Source organism: Ochotona princeps, chromosome 6 (genome assembly GCF_030435755.1).
Source record: "Ochotona princeps isolate mOchPri1 chromosome 6, mOchPri1.hap1, whole genome shotgun sequence".
Lineage (NCBI taxonomy): Eukaryota > Metazoa > Chordata > Mammalia > Lagomorpha > Ochotonidae > Ochotona > Ochotona princeps.
This window is the reverse complement of record NC_080837.1, coordinates 16,637,817-16,652,022: the sequence shown is the minus strand read 5'-3', so window position 1 is coordinate 16,652,022 and position 14,206 is coordinate 16,637,817. Positions and strand designations below refer to the sequence as shown.

Genomic DNA, 14,206 nt, shown 5'->3' with positions numbered 1-14,206 from the left:
CCGCCATGAGCCATGGGCACATGGCGGACTGGGTTCGGGATCCGAGCTAGACGTCCTCTCCCGCAGCCCTCGGCTCGCCTCTGGCAGCCGGAAGTTAAATCCTGCAGGCCCGAGGTTGCGCCCCTCCCCAATCCCGTTCACCCACCACCCAATGAGGGTGTTGGGTGGGTCCCGGACATGCCCAGTCACGGAGGCCTCCCCCCTCGGCGTACTCACCCCAGAAGGAAGCAGGCCGCACCCAGGCATGTCCGGGCCCAGCCCGCCATGAGCCATGGGCACATGGCGGACTGGGTTCGGGATCCGAGCTAGACGTCCTCTCCCGCAGCCCTCGGCTCGCCTCTAAGAGATACATTTTCGGGCCCAGCACGGTGGCCTAGAAGCTAAAGTCCTCGCCTTGAATGCGCCGGGATCCCATATGGGTGCTAGTTCTAATCCCGGCAGCTCTACTTTCCATCCAGCTCCCTGCTTGTGGCCTGGGAAAGCAGTCGAGGACAGCACAAGGCCTTGGGACCCTGCACCCGTGTGGGAGACCTGGAGGAGGTTCCTGGCTCCTGGCTTCAGATTGGCACAGCACCGACCATTGTGCTTACTTGGGGAGTGAATCATTGGATGGAAGATCTTCCTCTCTGTCTCTCCTCCTCTGTATATCTGACTTTGTAAAAAATAAATGAAATCTTTTTTTGAAAAAGAGAGAGATATATTTTCAATTCATTATCTGATCCTCAGCACCAGATTAGCCTTATTGCAAAAATGGGTAAAACCATGCAGAAAGACAAGGAAGTACTTCTGCATTAATGACACTACATAAAAAACAGGCCAAGCTGTAGAGGTTTACCAGTGGCCAATTTTTGTGTTCTTAAAAAAAATAAATAATAATAAAATAAAATAAACAGCACAAATAGGCTTTATTTTGCTATGTAGGGGCATATCAGTATCATGGGATGAGGAGAATAAGTCAAAGGCACGAGGAAATAAACAAGCCAATTGTACCAACCAGATGTGCTTAAATTAACCAAGTGACAGTTTGTGCCTCAGTGTCAGAATGACTGTCACATGAGGTGGGGTAGGAAGCACCGTAACATTTAGTTGCTCAGGGGTTGCTGAGCAGCCCCAGAGAACCTCCAAGGGGCTGGTCCCTCAGGCTGGCGCTGGCCACCCCTCCTGGCCCGCTGCTGCCTCCTCAAGGCCACTCTTCCTCCGGCAGTGCCTGCAGCAGGGGTCCTGGCTGGGGTGCTCTGGAGGTACTGGAAAGCACTCTGACGGCCCACCTGCCTCTCCACACAGTTAAAGGTGAGTGCCACGCCCACATTGCTCTTCATGATTCTGGAAGAACCGTCAGACGTGCCATCAAAGCACCTGCCAAGCGCTATCTCCTTGGCTGTGCGGGGATCCTGGTCGGTGACCGTGTAGATACCATAATTGTGGCCTAGCGGGTCCAGGGGTGCCAGCATAGTGTACTCGCTGCTGTCGTTGTTGACCGCCAAGGGTAGGTGGTTGACCAGGTACTCGTGCAGCATGGAGTTCACACTGACTCGCTGGCAGCTGCCCTGGGGGATGACTTTGACCAGCGTGCGGTCCACGCGGTCCTGGTCATAGAGCATTCCGCTGCACTTGAACTCCAGACATGCTGATGAGACATTAGGCTGGTCTCTATCTCGAGTGCTCTTCACATCTCGGATCCCGTACAGCTTCCCCACTGTCCGTCTGTGGGTACCCCCCATGTTGCGAGATCGCACATTCACCTCCAGCGGTCCCACGATCTTCACCTTAATGTAGCAGGCCCTGAACTCCATTGGCTTGGGCCACCACGCCAAGTAATCTTCAGTCCAACCCATGGGGTCATCTTCATTGAAGGGGACCGTGTTGTAGTCATACCGATCTCCCTCGACCTGGTAGAACCGGAAGTGGGCTGCACTGGGAGGCGCCTCCTCGCAGGCCCGAAGATTCTCAAAGGCATAGATGGGCCCATTGCTCTCCTCAGCTGAGTTGGGCCTTGGCTTGGCCGTGCTGATCTGGAACGCTGTCTTTTTAATGCGTGGGTCCTCGTGGTCTGTCCGACGGTACTTGAGCTTGTTGAGGTAGGGCTGGGGCACGCCGATTGCATTTGGATTAAATTTGGGAAAGGACTCCACCGCTTCCAACTCCTCCCCAGCCAGACTGGCCAAGACGTAGGCGGAATACGCATCAGGGGACTGGTCGTCACAGAAGGCAGGCAGGCAGGCTCCATTGGGGCCTGTAATGACGCTGTCGAAGCGGCCCCAAGCCCTAGGGTTGGATGAGAAGCCAGTTCTTGGCTCCAGGTTGATCACGGAGACCACGACCCCCTGGATCTGCTCACTGGGCAGGAACCTCTCACTCCGGTAGGCCCTCACCTTAACAAAGCACCTTCGGCTTTCAGGGACATCCAGGTTAAACAGCCTCCTCTCCCGGATCTCCAGGTTACCCACCAGGAACGTTCTCTGCTCCCTTTTGTTCCTCCCTGGGCTCTCCAATAGGAAATCACCTTCCTCCTCCCATAGCCCCGTGTCAGGGTTGAGTGACCAGAGTTTCATGGCAGACAGGTGCTCTGGCATCTTGACCTGGGTCGAGTCAAGCCGGACCTTCACCTTGCCAGCATTAAGTGGCTTTGCCGTGGCCTCCTCTGTGAAGTCCACTGAGAACATACCATATGTTCGAAGCGGCAAGGTATCTCCCTCATCATTGACAAAGTTCAGGTCACTCTGAGCAGCTGTGGCCGTGGAAACATCACGAGGATCCAGGAAGGTGACACTGGCCTTCACTTTACCAGCATAGGGCTCCCCATTCTGCTGGAAGAAGCTGTTGGATGGGATCTCCAATTCAGCCATGGGATCTTCGCCGTCCACTTCCCCCAGGGGGATGATGTTGGTCTCCGTGGCCTCCAGGGTGATGGGCTGTTTCCGGCGAAGCATCTTAATCTCGTGGAATACAGCACTCCCCTTCCTGTTAAAGGGCAACACTTTGGTGGTGTTGACAAACTTCTGCAGTCGGTCCACAAACGTGAGCACCAGCCTCTCTGTATCCTGGGGTACGTGTAGTGTGAAAGTGCCCTTGTAGCCAGTCATGCTCACACGGTGGCCCCCCAGGTATACATGGCCAAAGCGCATGGGCTCCCCGGTGTCCGCTGCACTGACACGGCCCCGCACGATGCTCCTTGTCTCCGTGCATCGCTGGCAGCTGCACTCCGCCGCCACCTTGGTGGGCAGCGTGTACCCGTTGCATTGGATTTCCCTCTCCTCAGTCTTGGAAATGCCACAGCAGTTCTCCACGGCATCCTGGCACCTGAGGCCATGATCCTGCTGTCCGGCACAGGTCTTGACTGGGCAGCGGCCCACGTCATAGTAGAAGGAGTTGGTGGCATTCTGGAAGCAGTCATGGGGCAGCCTGATCAGATAGCTCTCAGGGACCGGGTTGCAAGGAGCCGCATCAGGTGCTGTGGAGGGAAACAGAATGTGTGCTAAGATGTAAATTCACGTTCTACTTAAAGGGCACCTACTCTAGATCACCTCTCTGCTTTTCAGAGACTATGGGTGCTCACAGAGCTCTCATGAAAGGGAGATGGAGCAGTTCCTGCTAAGCCTATTGAGTACTTATGGAAACGATACTGGTTTGCTAAGACAACTGGACGAGTGGTTCTCAGTGACATGGTCTTGAGAAAGTTTTGGGGTGTTTTAATGAGGGGTGCTGCTGGCATGGATTGGGGCTATGGATGGTCCAAGTCCTACAACACCAGGCACTGTTCTGCCAGAAGAGTTTTCCTGCCACCTGCATGGCCTTCCCATTTATGTGGGAAGATATTCAGAGCCTGTTTAAGATTATCACAGCCTGGCATATTTTACATGGCTTTAATTACACACTAATTTTTGAAAGGATGCGAGCTCCCCAAGTGAACCAAGTAAACTCCCCAAGTGCCCGCAACAGCCGGGGCTGTACCAATCTGGAGCCAGAAACCAGGAGCCTCCCCAAGTCTCCCACATGGATGCAGGGTGCCAAGGCATTGGGCCTTCCCCCAGAGCCTCCCCAGGCCACAAGCAGGGAGCTGGAAAGGAAGTGGAGTGGCTGGGATACGAACTGGTGCCCACATGGTATCTTGGTGCATGCAAGGCAAGGACTTTAGTCACTAGGCTATCATGCCTGGCCACCCCTTTGCTTTCTAAGAACAAGTTCCCAGTAGGTTTTCAGCCTCGTGCTTCCTCTAGCTCCAACTTTAAATTTCAATCAAGTCACTCTTTCTTTATAAGGCTCCCTGCTTTCTCCACTTCTGTTCTTTTGCTCACATCAGTCAATGACTACAAATCAGAACCTTATGGGCAATTTTAAACCATGCAGGCTCAAACCATATCCCATGCAGGCCAATTACATCAGGCTCTCCAGGAGGCCAGATGGAGGCATCTGTATTTAAAAGAAACACTCAACCAATAGTGCTAATAGGCACCCCTGGCTGAGAACCATTATTTAAGGCCTAGAAGAAAAACTGCCCCTTCACACAGCCATCTATGGGCACTCCTTTCTGGTAGGTATCATTCTCTCATGCATTTAAAAGTTCATCGTACCTTATCTCCTTTTTTTACTGCATTTTCCATCTTTATTTATATTACTTCACCCCCTCCTCAAAAGATGACTGTGATGGCAAGAATCAGGTCCACCTTAGTGTGCTGGAACGCAGGAGCACCAGGCCCAGCAGACAGGCCTAAGTCTTTACTGCCCAGTTGTGTCCATTGGGCTGTGAGCCCCACTGCAGAGTCAGGACCCCTAGGAACTCAGACTTACCTATGACCATCAGCTGGGCGACCCGGGATTTCACAGCCCCAGCATCGCTCTGAGCCTTACAGAAGTACTCCCCAGCCTGGTCCTGCTGCAGGTTCCTCATCACCAGCTTGCTCTCATGCTTGTAGAGGGAAGGATCCAGCAAAGTATTGTTGTGGTACCTGCCAGTAAAGGAGAGGTAGGGCCTGAATGGACAATGGGAGAGCGGGCATTTCAAATGATGGTGCCAGGAGTAAGTAGCCAGGGATACAGGTAGCTTGACAGGAGGTGTTCTTACAGTTGCCAGTGCCACCTTGGATTCAGCTCATTCGAGAGTACTAATTGGCTTGGAGGGTCAAGTTCTAAGTTCAAGGCCCAGTCCCAGTACATAACTAGCTATAAATCCTTGGACAAATCATTTCGCCACCCCCTCTGATCCCTGAGCCTCAACTGCTGGACCATAAAGTGGGAGCAATAATTTGATCTCAGAAACACGATAGTGGCTGTAAAGTGTTGGTAAAGAGTGAAGGACCCACAACCATTGGGGAAATACAGTGAGGGAAGCTTGGTCTGCTCTCTGGGGAGATACCAATCAAGACTCTAAGACCAGAGACGCTCTGGGAGACCCCTGCTTTCAGGGGTTTTACTGTCTGAGCAGCTTCCATCACATTGACTCCCACCTGTAAGTACCAGCCAGTCTCCATATGGTGTCTCACTTGCAACTTGATGCTACTGACTAGTATGACTATTACTATTCATAAATCCAGATCCAACACAAGAAAGCTCTGGTCTCTGAGAGGGAAGCTGGGCCAGGTATCCAGCTGAAGACATACCAGAAATACTTCTCTGGATTGGGCTTCCCCGTGGCCTTACAGCACAAGGACACACTCTGGCCAGCTCTCCGTGCTTTTGTCTGGGGGCTTGTCACCATGTATGGAGTCTCTGTAGCAGAAGATAAGGAAGAATGTTCTGGCTTGTTCCGTGTGACAGGTTTCAGAGCGCCTTGCTTCCTCAGGGTCTTGGATGGCATTCACATTGTATGGCTGTCCCCACCTCCGCCCTGTCCACCACCAGCCCTGATACCTAAGCAAGCAGGTGCAGACTGGAGGCCACCTCCTCTTCATCCTCAGCCCCCCAAGCAACACTCAAGATGGGACCAAGGGGATTTTGTACCCACCAAGATTCCCAAGCACTCCCCTTGGAACAGGACTGGCTGTTTATGATAATGCAGTAGTCATGTTCTGCTGCCAATAGCAGAAATTTTTGGCAGTTTGCTTCCCCTACCCCCACCCCTGCCACCAATGGTGTCTCTCTCTCTCTCTGTGACCTACAAAGCTCATAACAAGGTGCTCAGGGAAGACCTCATGCATTGGAGGGAGCAAATCATGCAGGTATCTGATGGACCAAAACAGAAAGCAGAGTCCATGGCATAAGTGCAAAGGCCCTGGGTGGGAGTTAGTGTGTTTGAGTGACAGTTGGGAAGACACGATGGCTGAAGAAGAGTAACCCAGTGTGGAGAGGGTATTAAATGAGAAAAGAGAGGTAATGGCTTGGGTGGTGGAGGATCTGGAATCATGGCTCGCAAACCATCATAAAGATTTGGAGTTTTACTCTAGAAAAGGTGGGGAAGCCAACTTTTGTCACCATGACCCTCTTATTGGACACTCTTATCCTCCTCATCAGCCCTACCCCAGAGCATGTGGTTACCTGCCCTCACGAACTCAGCATTAACGGTAGCCGCTTTCAGTCTAGTCTTAGGCATTGTGAGCACAATGGGAGCAAACTTGGTCTTTGTAATCTTCAAGACACTTTGACCATCAGGGCACACACCAGGGACACGAAACCTCCCATTGCTGTCAGTCTGAGTCAGCAACTTAGGCTTCTTGGTCAGTAGGTAGACAGTGGCCCCTGGGGCTGGCGCACCGCCAGGGAGGGAGACAACTCCATGAAGCGTGAAGTCCTGGCACATGCAGGCATCGCAGTCAGCATTCACCTTCCCCATGGAGCAGGTCAGGTCACATGCTGCAAAACAAGGGACCACATCAGCAGGACTCATGCAGGTCCCAGCTCTTCTGCAACCATGGTCTGACCTGCAGGTTCACATGTGCTTCCCCTTACACCTTATGCCTTTGCTACTCTTCCTTGTCCACCAGCATCACTACCTCTTACTCATCCTTCAAGACTTAGCCCAGGCTACCCCTTGTAGAAAGTGCTCCTGGAGAGACCGGTGTTGTGGCCCAGTGGATAAGACATTGCTTGTGACACCGGCTCTGCTTCTTATCCAGCTCTCTGCTAATGGTCTGGGATGTCACAGGCAAATGGCTCAAGTACTTGAACCCTTTCTACTCAAATGGCAGATCTGAATGGAGTTCCTGATCCTACCCTGGTTGTTACAGCCATTTCGGGAGTAAACTAGAAGGTGGAAGATTCTGTCTCTCTCTCACACACACATTCACTTTGTTGGATAAATAGTTTTAAAAACAAATAGAAACCTTTCCCTATTCCCCCAAGTTTTGATACTTGACCCTGCCCTGTGTTCTTATATTTTCCCATATATTCCCATCAGAACATGTAATAGATACTCAGTTAACATTCAATGAGTGACTGACAGAATCTATCCCTGACAAGCCTGCTAACTCATCCATCTAGGCTGTGTCAGCAGAGGACAGTACCTGTACAAGCCTGGGACACACACAGCCGGCCTTCCTCAGTGGCCTCGGTGCATAGTGACATTGTCTCTGCCAAGCAGGCACGTGTGCGGGTCTGCACGCCAGTCTGGCCACAAGCAGCTGAGCACTTGCTCCAGGGAGACCAGGAGCTCCAGACACTCTCTGAGTCCCGGCGCAGGGACCCTGCAAAACACAGTCACAGACAGTCTGACCTTCCTCCCACAAGGGTCCTGATGGGAGACTGATGCTGAGGCTCCTTCTGCTGGGGTTGGATCATCGATGTCATGGATGTTTGCATTTGCTGCAATGACTTTTTTCAACAGACAGGAGTCACAGTTCTGGCACTCAAGGGCTAGTGGGGGCCTACACAGGGCTGGCGGCCAAGCACACGAACTTTGACTTGCTACCCTAGGGTGTATACACGATCCCCACATTACCTCTCCACCTGTAGGGGAATTGCCACATATTTCTGCAGAAGTCAGAGCCTGTGGGGACTTGGACATCTTACACCCTTTGCTCACCTGCTCACCTCCAGTTTATCGTCCCAGACCTCATCCAGAAGACCAGCTTGAGTATACCCTCCATATGACCACCACTGGCACTTGGCCTACCAAGTCAGGCTGTGTAGACGGGCAGGACCCCAGAAGGGAGGGTGCCCATCTAAGCTCACCTGCCCACATTCCATGTCTGTATTATCCAGTGTGTATGGAAGGGAGAAAAGGATGAGAAGAACATGATCTCTGAAAGCACAAAGGACCACATCCCAGCACTGCAACTCTCAGCTTGCAATCATAAAAAGTTACTCAACCTTTCTTAGCTTCCTTTAACTTGTCAAGGTGGAGATGCTTGAGACCAGCATCGTGACACAGCAAATTAAACCTCCACCTGCAATGCCGGCATACCATAAGAACACAGGTTCCAATACTAGACTCCACTTTTGTTCCAGCTCCTTTCTAATGTGCCTGGGAAAGCAGCATAAGATGGCCTAAGTGCTTGGGCCCCTGTTACCCCGGTGAGAGACCCAGATGAAGCTCCTGGCTTTGGTGTGGCCTAGCCCCAGCTGTTGCAGTCATCTGGGGAGTGAAGCAGCAGGTGGAAGATTCTCTCTCTCTCAATCTCTGTGTTTGTGTGTCTATGTGTGTGTAACTCTGCCTTTCAAATAAAATAAATTAATTTTCTAATTGAAATTTCAGATTTCTGAGAAGCCAATTGTAAAGGCTGAATAATGTGGATAACTCATCCGGGATCTTTCACATCAGGACAGTGTAGAAACTTAACACTCCATCAGCATTTGCTCAGATCAAGCCCTTTGCATCAATTATCTCATTTAATCTTTATAAAAACTTCCAAAGAGATGTATGGTTCCTTGTTTTGTACATGAGGAACCTGAGCCTAAGAGAATGTCAGGAAGTTTCTGGATGGAACATGGTCCCCAAGGTAGGTGTAGGATTCAGTCCCAAGAAGCCTGACTCCAGAGCCTGGGGTCTTCACCACAGTGTCACTCAAACTCAACATGACAGGTTGCTCAGAGAGCACCTAAAAATGTGGAACTCTATGGGAAAACTTCTAGTACTAACAGCACGGCATGACTCATTGTCCTGAGTTCCTGCCACCAGAGGCAGCCTCTGGCCTCTCCCTGTGCCATGACTGGTGGGAAGAAATGGTTGGGGACCACCCAGGCTCACCTGGTGGGCAAAGGAAGCGCACAGTATAATTGGAGCAGTTCTGGCCCTGCCGCTGTTCCTTATTCAGGCACCAAAAGCCTTCATGGGGGCTGCCGTGGACCACCTGGCCATTGCTGCCTGCGGGCATCCAGTCAGTGGTCCGAGCCTCCAGCCTCAAGGGACGGGCACACACACGATCACCATAGTAGAAACGAATGGCATCTAGCCGCTCATAGTCGCCCAGCCCACCTGGATGGTCAATGTTGAACCATGTGGTCCACTCGCCACTGGGACCTGTGACAGAGACAGATTAGCAGGAGCCACCTCTTAGTGTCCCTTCCGACTTCCAGCCACTTCCTGCTCAGCCCCTGGGCATCATCCCTGGGACCTCTCACACCCCTGACACTGGGGTCTCCCCTCCTGGCTTCTCTATATCCCAACTGCCAAGATTTCTTTCCAAGTTCTCATGGGCTTGGCTGAACCAGTCAGTAGTTTCCTGTCTGATCTGATCTCTGTACTTCAAGGGTTGCCCTGTACCCCAGTGCCACCCCTTCCTGGCACAGTTGTCAGGGTAAGCTTGCTCCATGGCCTGGGCCACACACTCTTCAGCTAGCTACTGTCACCATGCCATCCTCATCTCCCCTGCTCCCTCCCTGCCAGACTGTGCCCTGGCCCTAGGCAGCTGGGTACGATGCCTGCAATGGATTAGGCAGCATCATGATTTTGAGATGTCCTGTACACTAGGCCTCTCTCCCTGGGCAGATATATAGGCCAAATGCCATGTAAAAATGGACAGGCACTTGGCAACACAGAAGAGACACCATTTGGGATGCCCTCATCCAGTATCAGAGTGCCCCGGGCTCCACTTCCACACCAGCTTCCTGCACATCTGGGAATGTAGCTGGGAAGGCTCAAGGGATGGCTCCCAGTTCAAGCTCCAAGCTTCTGATTTGAGTCTTGCCCAACCTCAGGTATTGTGGGCATTTAAGAATTAAGCAATGGATAAAACAACTATCTCTCCAATTAGTAAAAAAAAAAAATGTATAAAATTTTTTAAATTAAACACACACACAATCTTTTGCAGTGGGTTTGCAGAAAACCCTGACTTGGCTTAAGAATGACCCTCTCCCTGGTGGGGGTTATTGGGGGTCGCTCTGACTAGGCTGCAGCTCCCACTGGTTGGTGTGATGACCGAGTATGTGATGAGCAGAACCAGGACGGACTGCAACACCCATTGGTTCCAGTGGAAGTCGGGGCTGAAGATGGAACCAACCCAGCAATTGCAACCACCAGCTGATCGGGGGATGGACTGTGCCAGGTCCTGTACTTGCTAGTACATATAGGATTCTGGTCTGGCAACACCTCAGAGTTTCTTTGGGGATCCCCTCAACCGAAATGGCGGACTTAGAACCTTAACCAAGAAAAGACAGAAGATAGAACAGTTCAGTCAACCACCACAGCTATATGTTGGCAGCGAAACACTGGACAAAGGGAGACTCTATGATGGACTATGTCAATCAGTAGATTATTCAACAGCCTCATCGTGTCTGGAGTGGCGAGACTGCCAGCAATGCATAATTGGTGAACTACCGGGACCACTTGAGCAAGGATCTCAGAGCATGCCCTACATTGGGACCTGGGGTGGGTGGAAGACTGGGTGGGGTTTCTCCTCAATATTCCCTTTAGCCCTTGTGACTTTTTACCCTAGTCAACAATGTAAAGATTGTCAAAATAAAACAAACAAACAAAAAAAGAATGACCCTCTCCCCCGTCCCCCACCCCGTATTCTGCTCCCTGTGCTCTCCCCATTGCCCCACCACTCACTGTCTGGAGGGTTAGCAGACTTGGCCAAGACACTGGGGGTCCTCTTCCCAGGCTGGACTCTTCTCACAGACTGGGTGAGCATCATCTGCCTCCCTGAGGGCAGAAGGAGAAGAAGTTGAACCATTGGTGGGGACCAGGATGAAAAGAAGGTTACAGGCGCCTCATCTGGCAGGGGAGGTTCCTACCGGGATTCAAATCCTTCCTCCACCACTTACTGCTGTGCAACCTCAAAAGAGCTTTAGTCTTCAGAGCTCATTTCCTGGTAACATACAGAAGTATTTGCAGGTAATTGTGAATGTAAAGGGACCTGGTATGTTCCTTCCACTTGGTCCAGAAAACCGATCAGATACTGACACTGTTGAGCCACCCTCAGGCTGTGGCTCCCATGTCCGTGTCTGGACCTGTCCTTGGCAAAATGGGGCCTCATTCCATTCTTGATTCCCTTCTCCTGGGGATTGCCATGAGGACTCAAGGAAATCAAAGGAAAACCTCTCTGAAATACATGAAGATTGAGAGTATGGTCTCTAGACGCCCCAACACTTCCTAACCGTGTGACCTGGAACAAGTGACTTAGCCCAGCTGGCCCACGTTTTCTATCCAGCCACGAGGATGAGAATAGTTCCTACCATGGAGGATTGTTCACAAAGTCCACTTAGAGCAACACCTTGCATGAATGGATGCCAAGTGACATGTTAGTAACTCCTTTTAGCCCAGTGCTGTACCAATTCCCTTCCCTTGGCAAAGTCCAGCAGTTCCACCCTCCCATGAAGGATGGGAATGGCCTCATTGAGAAAGTGTCCTCAAATTTCTGACCCCAGCTTGACTGGGTCCACCTCGGGATGGGTACAAGATCCTCAGGCTGCAGGAGGTCCCCGTCCTGTCCCACCCAAGGCTGGCTTGGGAGCTGCAGAATGAAGTGGTCAGGGGAGGGAAAGCAGAGAGCTGCAAAAGCTGGGAGAGATGAACTCTCATAGCAGGAGCCAATTCACTCCGCTGCTTGATTGGAATGATGGGAGCACTTTTTCATCAACCTAATCTGATTGCCTCTCATTCAGTTTCGTGCTAATCATCTCCACACACAGTAGCTGGCACAATGGAAAGAGCTAGGCAGGGGGCTGAGCTGCTGGTGGCTTACACAGCCTCTATTCTACATCTGTGGTCACAAAGCTCATGAGGACAGGCAAATGATTTTAAAGCTCTAATCAAGTGTGTGGTTAGAAATCAGCAGGGAAACGGAGGTGGGTGGGGGCGTCCAGGGCAGGGCTGAGAGCTTTGTCTGGAGGGTCAGCAGGTGCACCAGGCTGAGTCTCTCTACCTGGATGTCCCTTTCAGAGCTCTAAAACACCAAACAGGGACAGATCAGAGGGCAAGGAGACCAGCAGAAGTGGGGGTGGGGAGACGTCTGTGAAATTTGGCTGCATGATCCAAAGGACACGGAGTTTTAGGCCAGAAACATTTCCATGAAGCTAAAAACAGACCAACACCCAAACCTTGCTTTGGAGAACCCAGCCAGCCCCTGCGATTCCCTCTAGCTTTGGCTGCCAAGAAGTTCGGAGCTAAATTTAGTGTTCAGGGCCATCCACCCTCTTCCTTGCCTCCTCCCCTGCTCATCACTCTTGTCATTCAAGAGGTTTTCCACGGTGAGTTTTAATATTGGGAACTGTTTCTGTTTTTTGTTAGTTTGTTTTTAGGAGAAGCAGGCAGGGCGTATGTTATTAGTAAATCCATAAAATGGCCTCAACTCGTAGGGCCATCACTATATGCTAAGGTGGATGCATGGTTGGACCCCAGACCCACTATGACTTCACTATAGCGAATGGGAGACCTAGGAGCTGGCAGATACTTAGCCGGTACCCAGCACGGAGGTGATTTCCAGGAGCAGGAAGGAGAATATCCAGGCCTTGGTCCCTGCCATCTTTCCCTCAGGTCTCCTCAGGAAAAGAACAGGAGACAAGGACAGTGCTTCACAGAAATGTGGTGCCCTGGGCAGGTTCTCAGATCCAGTGACCTGCAAAGAAAAACAGCTTCAGGTTCCCCATTTCTGAGTTGTCACCTTTTATGGCTCAAGCAGAAATATTGTTTGACCTGTCAAGGAAAGATTGTTGGAAGGATGGACAGAAGGAAGTCCTGCAGGAGTGGCACTGGCCCGAGTTGTGATGATGGGTAGCTTCAGAGGGGCAGAGCCTCAGACTCCAAGTTTAACTGAGGCAGAGCTTGGTTCTGGTCCTGAGTCCTGGCTCCAGGACTCCACAATAACATCAGGCACACGGGAGAGCAGAAGTGAGAGAGAGCTTCAAAATGATGCACCCTGAGGTGCATCTGCTCCATCTCCCTTTGGTGGGGCTCACCCTCTTACCTTACAAAGGATCATACTGATCCTTTGTAGCCCTAGACCCCACCCTGAAAGAGGAGGCAGGCTGGAGGGCCCACTGGCTCAGACACAGCACCTCCATGAACAGTTTCCCAGATGTGCATGTTGCAGCTGGAATACATTGTGGGACTGCTTGTTCAGGGCCTAGTTGGGAGTCATGCATCTAGGAACCAGCTGAGGAAGAGCGGAAGAGGGTGCACTGTTGAGGATCCAGAGCTCCCAAGTAACTGTGAGTACAGTTTAAGGGTGAGGGGCTGCAAGAGAGGACAGAGGAAGACAGGCCTGGTAATGAGGGTGAGGAACTGAGGGGCACACATGGCCCAGACTCAGCAGAACATGTTTCTGTTTCGGCAGAGCTCTGGACGAACCCAAAGTTAGACAAATTCCAGGGGATTCCAAAGTGGTTCCTTCAATCTCCAAAGCCCAGGGCGTGGTATGAAAAGGAAGATTCTTCCCCTCCAGAAGAAAAATCCAAAAGTACATGGATGTCCCAGGGGAAGAGAAAAGCAATTCTATGTAGCAAATCTCCTAGCTGGAAAACCCGCTCCCCTTCCCACCCCACCTGCTGCTCAGATAAGGAATGGGTTCCAAGGTCTTAATTAGCACCTTCAAGTCTTATCCAAGCTCCTGGAATCCTGCAATACCATCCAGCCTGAGCCTGCTCCGGGGCCATCTGAGAGGCCAGGATGGCCGAAAGTACCTTGTGGAAAAGCCGTTTCCCATCTGGCAGCCCACAGAGGTTGCTCAGCTCCCCACCTCCCCCCATTTCCTTGGCATTTTCCACGATGGCTAGGTCTCCCGGCCCACGCTCTTCAGAACTCCTGGAAAAAAGCAGACTGGCTGAACGCAGGACAAAGCTGGGCGCCCACAGGTAGAGAGACCCTCGGTGGAACCATTTGGGGTGCCGGGTGCTC

General features: G+C 51.7%; 1 protein-coding gene across 1 annotated transcript in view; it reads right to left on the bottom strand.

The window, feature by feature from the left end:
• Nucleotides 1-888: 888 nt before the first annotated feature.
• Nucleotides 889-14,206, bottom strand: part of CILP (cartilage intermediate layer protein) — a 66,392-nt gene continuing 53,074 nt past the window's right edge. The window contains exons 2-9 of the mRNA XM_058665669.1: nt 12,776-12,929; nt 10,922-11,014; nt 9,119-9,391; nt 7,437-7,616; nt 6,472-6,786; nt 5,598-5,706; nt 4,789-4,946; nt 889-3,451 (exon numbers count right to left, since the gene is read on the bottom strand). Coding sequence (XP_058521652.1) covers nt 1,083-3,451; nt 4,789-4,946; nt 5,598-5,706; nt 6,472-6,786; nt 7,437-7,616; nt 9,119-9,391; nt 10,922-11,014; nt 12,776-12,836 — 3,558 coding nt within the window. The 5' untranslated portion in view covers nt 12,837-12,929 and the 3' untranslated portion in view covers nt 889-1,082. The remainder of the gene's footprint in view (nt 3,452-4,788; nt 4,947-5,597; nt 5,707-6,471; nt 6,787-7,436; nt 7,617-9,118; nt 9,392-10,921; nt 11,015-12,775; nt 12,930-14,206) is intronic.